Source organism: Stegastes partitus, unplaced genomic scaffold, assembly GCF_000690725.1.
Source record: "Stegastes partitus isolate 25-593 unplaced genomic scaffold, Stegastes_partitus-1.0.2 Scaffold1483, whole genome shotgun sequence".
NCBI lineage: Eukaryota > Metazoa > Chordata > Actinopteri > Pomacentridae > Stegastes > Stegastes partitus.
In genome coordinates this window covers 151,726-161,647 of record NW_007579214.1, presented here as the reverse complement: position 1 = coordinate 161,647, position 9,922 = coordinate 151,726, and the positions used below count along the sequence as shown (strand labels likewise).

At 39.5% G+C, this 9,922-nt stretch overlaps 1 protein-coding gene across 1 annotated transcript in view; it reads left to right on the top strand.

Annotated features, from left to right (window-relative positions):
* The first annotated feature begins 654 nt into the window (after nucleotides 1-654).
* LOC103370808 (protein Niban-like) overlaps nucleotides 655-9,922 on the top strand; it is an 18,313-nt gene continuing 9,045 nt past the window's right edge. The window contains exons 1-5 of the mRNA XM_008299968.1: nucleotides 655-831; nucleotides 3,324-3,454; nucleotides 4,103-4,240; nucleotides 4,323-4,440; nucleotides 5,815-5,976. Coding sequence (XP_008298190.1) covers nucleotides 777-831; nucleotides 3,324-3,454; nucleotides 4,103-4,240; nucleotides 4,323-4,440; nucleotides 5,815-5,976 — 604 coding nt within the window. The 5' untranslated portion in view covers nucleotides 655-776. The remainder of the gene's footprint in view (nucleotides 832-3,323; nucleotides 3,455-4,102; nucleotides 4,241-4,322; nucleotides 4,441-5,814; nucleotides 5,977-9,922) is intronic.

Genomic DNA, 9,922 nt, shown 5'->3' with positions numbered 1-9,922 from the left:
CTATACTTAGACTTCATGGTTGTGTTTTTGTTGTAACATGCAATGATTGTGGGACCTTACACTCACAGGTGTGTGCCTTTATACATTCATTCAGTCAGTTGGTGACAGATTCAAGTCAGCTTGTAAACACATCATGACAGAGTAAACAGGATGGACCGTAACCTAGTTTGGAACATCAGCAAAACATTTGACTTCTTTTGCAAAGTAGATTTCAAGTTTAAAATAAAGATCTAAAACACAAAGTGCGCAAAAAGTGAAGGCGGCTGAATACTGAACCCACAGTAGTTTATGTTACGGAGATCCTGAAAAAAAATGTCGTTCTTAAAGATAGATACAAACATTATAGTAAAAAAATATGTAAAATGTCAACAGACAGACAGTGAAAGCTACCAGAACAACTGTTTATAATATTCATCTTCTCTCACTGTTAGACGATTAGTATTTTGTGTTGGGTCATCAGAATGTTGCTTCCTCTCAGTGAACCAGCAGATGGCTCTACAGGGAAGGTTGTGACACTTGATAAATGATGTTGCGGTTAGTGTGAGGACCCCTGTGACAGATTTCACTCATACTTCACCAGTCCCGCCCAGCTCACCACACACACTGACTCACAGAGCAGAGGAAATGATCTGAGCAACGGCCTCTCGACACATCAGAGCTGCTCGATCAGTTGACATGTGGCACGAATAGGCTTCCTGTTTATTCTCTGTGCACAAATTCAAACAACACAATTCAGCTTTTGCAGAGTAATTTGAGATAAAGAGAAGCATTACAATATGGGAGCATCCTCCTCTGGCTTGTTGGATGAGGCCAAAATCAGCCACGTCAAAGGTAATGAAGAAATCAGTTCTTTTTTCTGTCAGCAGGTGTTTACGACAAGTTTGATGGTTCAGGTATCTTCTATCTGAGCGATGTGGATAAACAGAGAGGAAGGAAGAGGATGTCGAGTAGAACATCAGCAGCTATAAAGGTGTGGGTAGGAGTGACAGCGGCGCTTGTAGTCGTAATAGTGGTGATACTTGTAGTTGTTGCAGACGTAGCTGAAGTAGTAAATAATGTTGAAATTGCAGTAATACTGCAGATATTAATTATGAAGTAGTAGATAAAAAGGATTCTTTTGTTTTCACTTTTGCATTGCGTTAACCTTTCCTTTTCTTATGCAACTTGCTTTATTCACTTATTGGGATCTGGACTGTAGAATTCAGTCAGTGTTTACAGCGTGATATCTACAGTTTTGTGCTCTACATTACAGCCACGGAGCACAGATTCACTTTATTTCACAGTTTACAATATACACATGATTTTCCAGCATTTACACTGAACCCCACTATGAGCTGCTGACACAGTCTGAGTGAAGTTTATACAAATATACAGTCATTTTGGAGGCTTGTGTGTTTGTTGGACGGGATTCTGCTGGATAGCGTGAATGTAATTTTTCTTTTATTAGACATCTTTCAGCAAACAGGAAATGTGGGGAGGGGTGTGATATACAACAAGGGTCCTGAGAATCTGGGCACTGAGAGTATCGGGACTTTAATCACCGGCAGGACTTCAGTGTGCAAGTAGCACAATAAAAGGTCGTTAAAATTGTAAGTGTAATAAAAACATGTTAGTTTTTGATGGTAATTTTAACTTCTAATGGAGAAAAATAACAAGCAAGTACCATGTGAATGTTTTCGCTCCATGTGTGCATTCCTATACGTGTTATCAGCACAGTCACATCCTGTCTCTAATTTCTGCTGCAAACTAGAATGTAATTACGGCCATTTCCAACTATTATATTATTATGGGTTGTCTGATATATCCGTCTCTCTATCTGTGTTTGTGTGTCAGTCTGAAAGATGAAAGTGAGGCCAGAGATTGACCCAAAGAGTATATGATACTGGACACACACTGTAAACAAATGATAAACAACAGATTGTAACCGCCCCACATTCACAGAGCGTCCACTTTAAAGATCCAGAAGAGAAAAGCTGTTGTTGGAGAGTGCTGGTTGTTCATTTGGCAAACTGAGTCACAATAAATAATTTCACACCCACAAACTGCAGCTCTGTTTTTTAAAAGACGAGACTTTTCTGTAATGAACAGTGGTCCTGTTTTGTACTTAATCTATTTGATTTTTGCAAAAGAGAAAAAAAAATACTTTTTATTGTTGTTCAAAGAAAAATATCAGCATTTTAGTGGTACTCGGGAAGGGCACTGGGTATTGTTTATCCTAACGTGTTGGCAACAAATGAGATAAAGTGGTGAACAAGAGTGTTTGAGCGTCTTGCTAATTGCGTGAATGTTGCCACGCATTTGCTTGAGTTATTTGTTCATGCATAATTGTTGTCTCTTTTCACCTCTTGTACTAATTTCTGAACCCAAAGCAGAGCAGCATTTATTCAGCAAAGCCTCCACGTGCATTTTCTCAGCATGGCGGGTTTTATTTACCCTCCACAATTTGTTTCATAGTGGATGGCAAACGAAAAAAGTTCAACTAGTCTAATGTGTAATATATTACCTATCCATCTACACCACAGTAAAACCTGAGCACAAGCACTTGGGTAATAATAACTGTAACGCTGCATTAATTCATTTAGTTAAGTGAGGGCAGTGGAAAAAACACATTACTGGCAAGTTCTGAGCTCGTGAAGTTGCGGCTTTAGAATTTGTTAGATGTCGATGGTGCGATGAGTCTAATGAGAAGATGATGCATAACTGTGCACTTCTTTTGTTGTAACCAAAGAAGAAAGCTTATGAAAGCAGCAAGAGTAAACAGGAACAGTTTAGTTTAAGGCCATGAAATAAAAACAATAAGCCAAAAGAGGGGGAAAAAAAACTCTGTAGAGTCGAGGGGCACGACAATGTATACTGAAAAAACTAATTCCTTTTTTTTTTTTTTAAACTGTTGAAACTGTATATAACAGTAACAACAGTAAGTATCTGTAGATTAATCCTATTTTAGGCTTTTTTTTTTTTTTTTTTTTTTTTTTAGTAATTCTACGGTTGAACATTGTAAGACCACAAATTTTTAAAAAATGTGTTCATTATGTACAGTTGCCTCTTTTAAATTAAAAGAATGAACAGACTTAACCCAGTGATGTGATGAAAACATGACCTCTGACTGTCAAGTGTTTGGAAGGCGAATACTAACTGACTCTCTGGTTGAATAAGTTAGTCTTAAAATCATTGTGAATAATCTGGACTGTGTTCTTCCTTTAATTGTAACTTTTAGATAATACATAAGTGTGCATGTGTGAATGTTAACGTGATGAACTCTGAGGAGCTGCAGGTGTTTTCTAGAGGAAAGATTTAACGTGTATATGTCTGTGTGCATCCAGGTCTCGTTGACAACACGTTCCAGAGCTTCAGTGAGTTTTACCGTCAGCAGTATTCTGTCGCCTACTTGGGACATTTACACCAGGAGGTGGAGCCTAAGAAAGAGGGGAGGGGCCTGTTGCTCAAACACAGGGTAGGAGCTGAACAGATCAGTCCATCAATGTCAACCAACACTGGTTGAATGCTGGATGCAGCAAATCTGTGCTATTTTCAAATGATTTATTTTGCCTTTTTTAAAAAAATCAAATATAGGATCTCTAAAGCTGACCTTGTGACTGACATTATGGTTCACAACTATATTTTGACTTCTGACATCAACTGGCTAAACAACCATAATAAGGGAGATTTAACCTTGTTTTGAAGGAAGAAAACATGCATGTGCAAAATCATGTTAGCATGACTTAGCTAAAATCAATGGCTGACATGTTGCAAAAACAGTTATGTGGTATAAAAGAGACCAGTTAGACTATTAGTGAACTACAAGCCTCACATTTTGTATTTACTAAGTGAGCTGGCATTTGCCACAACTGCATTTGATAAAAGTAAGATTGACTATAAATCAGGAGACAATGGTGTAAAATAAAAAATAAATAAAGCGATCTAATCTAAAAATTGCTACTGACTTTGCCTGACTCTGAGTTTTGATATTCGTTGAGTTTATCAGTAAAAGTGCCGACAGCTTTAATGGCAGCTTAAAGTGTTGTGCGAGACTTTACGATTCCTTGGCCCGTCTCCACGACAGAGGTTAAAATTTCATCAGTATGTTTTTGTGTATGTGCAGCCTCAGTGTCCTCCAGAAGAGGTGTTGTATCAAGGGCCGGCTAAGTTCTCCTGCTGGGATGAGCAGGGAAAGAAATGCAAAGAGAGATACGTCGTCCTGAGGAGAGACTACAAAGTGGAGATACATGACAGCTTGGAGGTAACACACACAATACACTTCCACACACAAAACATGACATTTGTGTTTGTATTCTGGTTGCTAAATGTGTTTCCAATTGTAGACGTTCAATCGTGGATGTGCAGCTAAGTTGGTCCTCCAGCCAGCAGGAGGCAACGTGTTCACCACAGAGGAGGCGTCCAGGGCTCACCTGGAGAAAACCTGTGCTGCAATACTCAATGGTATTTAACTCCTGTACTAGCATGTAAACAGCCTTTTATCAATCTACGTGATGAAGCATGGGTTACCTGTGCTGACTGTAGACTGTATAAAAGATGGACGTAGCTTCGTCACCCGTTGGTTTCTGCCCTGAGAAAATGAAGCCAGGGTTTTGCTACTTCCTGGTTGACATCTTGAATTTTTGGAGCCAGTGACGCAAAAATCGTCGGAGGGGGGCGGAGCCATAGGAGCAGCGATTGGTCAGACGGATTGAGAGGCGGGCCCTCTCTGCCCGCCCACATTTACCGCCTTCTGCTCACTTTGTCTGTATGGTCGCTGCCGACTGTCAATCAAGCCAGCCACGCCCCTTGCCCCGCAAAATGTTGACGATTTTTTAAAAATTCAGTAGTGATTTATTTTCAGATTGGCCACCTGATCTCTGGACTTGACCATGAAAACTAATTTTAAAAAAATCCTGAGCTGTAGGAATGCGGTATTTTGTGATCTGTGATCACTTCTTTTCCAATTCATTTCTATGGGAGCCAGGGCTTTTTGGAGCCAGCAGCTAGCGGACGTAGTGATATTGCAGGTTTTTGACACTTCCTGGTTGGCTTCATTTTTCGGGACCGGTTGCTACGTCCATCTTTTATACAGTCTATGGTGCTGACTGAGACGTTCTCCTTGTGCGGAAGAATTTATGGTGTAGAAATCTACTATCTGTTTCTCTCTCTCACCCGAAACCAGTCGAGGCAGATGGCTGCCCTCCACAGCCTGGTTCTGCCAGATGCTTATTTCTGTTTAATAGGGAGATTTTCTTCCTGCCGTTGCCAGACAGCTGCTCATGCTATAAGGGGTTGACCTTACAATGTGGGAGTGCTTATGTTTTGAACTGGCAGTGTATATGTACAAGGGGTTTTAAAATACAGTACTCGAAATACAGGTTTCTACCATCCTACATTTCAGACAATGCATTATTAGACCTTTACAAAAAGGATGTGACAAACAACTTGGATTCAAACAGAGAGATCTCAGGAAACATAAAGGGAAGTTAGACAACTTTCAGAATGATGTACTTCCCATTTCGTACTAATAGGAAAAGTGCTGAAGTTGCACGATAAAGATGTGTTGAAGATCTTTTTGTGCCAAACAAAACTGAATCCAAAAAATCTAATACACAGGATGTTGGTCAAGTTCGAGCTTGACAGCATTTATTATTCAAATCTTAAGTTTAAGCTAAATCTTTTTTGCACATTTGCAGGTAAATAAAGTTACAAACTACAACTCAAAGATACAGTTTGGCCTGTCTGAGGGGATTATCAGTTGCTAGCATGAAGGCCAGCTGCTTTTACTGTCGAACACCTTTAAGCCACATCTTTAACACTTTCCCGCGTGTCCAGGAGCGAAGGAGGATTCTTCTTCGGCGGTGTCATCTCCAGATGTGTTTGCTGTGTATCTGCACCCGGCCTACATGGGCCACAGCTGCTTCCTGTTTCAACAAGAGGAGGGACGACGTCAGTTCCTGTCTGGCCTCAAGACCTGCATCCGACACCGCAGCCTCGGTAAAACACTCGTACCCACATTTTGTCTGTGGCCCACTTTTACACTATGTATGAAATATTTAGTGCATCAATCAATCAGAAACCTCCAGGGCTGAAAAATAAATTAAAGTGCCAAAAGCTGCAGTTCCATGTTAAAATGTCCAACTTTACAGCAGAAATAAACATGATTATAGCCTGGTACTGAAGACTCTTTTGGTATCTATCGCTAATTGTCCTATTCAGGAAACTGCAAGGACGGAGAATTTTTATATATCTCGCCTATTTTAATTGTATCAAGGCTTAAAGTTATGCATCATTAAGGGTGTGGCTGCTTTGAGTGACAGCTGGCTGAGATTACAGGAGAGTCCACAGATGTTTGCATGGTCGGCCTCAGCTCCACTCACGCTTCACCTCTTTGCATATTTTTTGATTAGCCAGGCAGGAGGAGTCCGGCACTGCCTAGATGGCCACCAGACTAGACCTCAAAACCTCGGTTCAGGACACATTATGGGTCGTTTAATCAACTATATTGGGCTTTTGTGTCAAAAATCAAAAAAGTAGCTCTACATTTGTCAGGTTAATCTCCCCAGGTACTAATGCAGTAATGACTTAGCCTTAATATTTATATTAGTTAGATTAACTTCTGTAATTTATAACACTGTAGTGTCTTGGCTACATTATTACATTAGTTAGGTTCCTCTCCATAACCATTAAGGGTCTCAGCCTTAATATGCATTAGAGTCAAGTAAAGTCACATTTTATCAAAGTTTTAATCCTTGATATGTACATTACCCAGGTTAAATCACACCTTACCTCTATTCAGGATTTTGGGGGTCTTTTGGACCCCAGGCCATTTAGTTTAGGTGACAGGTATTGTTTTTTTATTTTTTAAGATTTTTTATTTTTTTGACCTTTGTGCCTTTATTGGATAGTGTTAGTGAGAGCGAGACAGGAAAGTAGGGGAGAAGAATGGCGGGAGGACATGTGGCAAAGGGTCATGAGCGTGATTTGAACTCATGACCTCCACATTGGAACTGTAGCTCTGAACATGGGACGCCAGCTCAACCAGGTCAGCTATAGCGGCGAAGATTTTTTTTTTTTAAATATAAAAAGAGGGACATTTGTCATGCATTGGGAACCAAAAATACGTCAACTTATCAGAAAATGTATTTAACATCATATAAAAGTCTCTAATGAATACCAACTAATATTTTGCACATATTCTTTCTTGGGGTCCAATAGACCCCGAAAGACTTTCTACGTATGGCAACATGAAAGTCCTGGACAGGGTTAAATTACCTTCTTGGGTCACTTTGCTGTAATAGCTGTTGTTTTTAAATGTGCTCTTGAAAAAACAGTGACTTGACTTACATATAAAGTCAGTGGTATCGTACTAGAACAAAGACAAAACTAAGTGCTTTTAAACACCAACATGATCTAATTTCTGGGTTGTAATGCTGCAATTTAAGTAGCTGATAATGTGGAGTTAGCTGCATCAGGAAAAACATTTTTTTTATCAGCCACTGCTGCCCTGAAGGGAAGGAGTGAAAGAATGAGATAAGACGGATGCCAGTGACATGTCACCACATTTAAGACAGACTTCTCAAAGCAGACATAACTACCTCCCTCATAGTATAAGATTAGAGATAAGATAATCCACTTACATCCTTTCTACATCAGTATAAAAATAAAAATAAACAAGAAATATACATAAACACTGTTGATATTGCAGATATTTTTCCATATGAATAGAAAATGACTGGTATACAAAGTCTGTGTTGAAAATAATGTGTGTTTAAGTGCACTGATGCTGCACCAGAGTTAAATATGAACGTTTTTCTGTGTGTGCTCTACTGAGAACAATGCTGCTTGATTCATAAGTTGATTTTATGAGCAATAAATTAGTTTCATTTTGTGGTTTCACAAGTCGCTTGTAGTGACTAAAGTTAGCAAACTTCATCCATACAGTCAAATGGGGGGAAAAAAAAGCAGACTCAATATGAACCAGAGTACTTCTTCACATACTGTAGTTGGACAAAATACATGAAAAAGTGACAGAGTTTAACAACGCTACGTGAAAAAAGAGCTTTTCCAATCATTTATTTAACAAAAATGTAATAGTCTTCTGTGGAAAAAGAATGTTAAAAATAAATGGTTTCAGAAGCTGCTGCTGCCCACTTCAGCAGAAATGACTAGCAGGTGTTGTACATGGTTCTGCTCTGGTCTCTGACATCAGCTTCCTCAAAGTTTTAGTCATTTTCATGCAAAATTCCTTCAAGTGCAAGATCTCTATGGGTTTTTTGGGGTTTTTTTGCATATGTTTGTTTCAAATAGCCCCACAGCATTTCAATAAGCCTTTTTTCAGACACTTCTTGGTGGATTTAAAGTGTGTTGAGGATCATTCTCCTGCTTAAACCTCAACTTGTACCTTTCAATAGATGCTCTCACCTTATTTTGAAGCTTTCTATGACAGGATGCAGAATTTCTGGTTGACTGAATGGCTGCAAGTTGCTTAGTGACTGAGGCAGCACAAATCTCCACTTGTAGGAGATTTCCTTCAGTGGAATTCTTGGAATTAATGTCAAATCATCTTTTTAGATCCCTTATCAGACTCCACGCCTTTTTCCTGAAGGCCGTAGACAACTGTAGATTTTGATATGATGAGACACTTCAGTGCCAAAGAGAACAGCAGACCCCTCTGGTGTCAAACTGTGAATCAATTTGAAGGCGTGACAAACAAAGGAGTTTTTTCACTGGATTGCTCAGTTTTTGTATTTATTTAACTAACAAAATGTCAGTTTTATGTGCCATGTCTTTGCGTGTACCACCTTCACCTGTAGGTGCTGTTTTAAGGAGAATCATGTGATTGCTCGTCCAGATACGTTGACAAAGTCAATAGTATTTAATACACTTTCACGCTGATTTAAAATAAATGGTCTTTCCTTCCTTCCTTTTGTGGCCACAGTAGCTGCTGCTCTGAAAAAGTTGTATGATCGAAGTTTGAGTCCGTGTGTGTTTAGCTGCTGTGTGTGACTTGGCATGAAGCAGTGGCAAACCGCTAGCCTGGCTCTGTATGGAAGGTGTATTAAATAGTTAAAAATAAATAATACGGCATGAAAATCGCAACACACTGTTATGCTTAATTATTCACAATAGGTCCTGAATAATGTGCATTTGGAAAAAACAGCAAAAAACCTTCATTCACAGATCATTTCTTTGAAGAACAGTAAACTAATCTTTCTTCCTAACATGAAGTCCGAGCATATAACACGACACGCTGTGGATTAAATCCTGATGAAAAATGGCCCCATACAGTATTTCTCACTGCTAAATGGTATCTGAGTGACGAGCGTACTGTCAGATGGGGGTGTAGAAGCTGCCAGTTGGCTCGCCTTCAGTCATGTTGTGGCAGTTGCCAGAGCAACAGACAAAAAATATTAATGCTGTCGGTTTCCTGTGTGGTTAGCAAGGATACAAACCAAAAACAAACCCCTTCACTGGAAGTCATGAGGTAGCAAAGTCACGTCGTGTCATATCTGCACCAAGACGTCCTCAGCAGCAGCAGGAAGTAACACATCAGAGGCCCAAACGTCAGATATATTAAAAGAAGCAGCAGCACACAGAATAGCGTTAGTCTCATTAATGCAAAATTAATGAAACGCTCTCCTCTCTAAATAACTTTCTCACTTTGTGTTCTTACTGTATTTCCTTCGCTCACTTTCCGTCACAGAAAGCCAACCTAAAGAAAGCAATTTTGTTGACGCTGCACCAGTTGATTTTTTTTTTGTTTAGTTGTCACTGAGTCATATGGTGGCTGTTGGTAGGGTAAAAAAGAATTATTACTGAAGGCTGCAGTTTCTCTCAGATGTTTAGTGAGTTCTGCTCATTGCTTTGGTTAAAAAGTCAAGCGTAGAAACATTTCCGTATCACTGAACCGCCACATTAACGGATAGACAGGCACAAACAA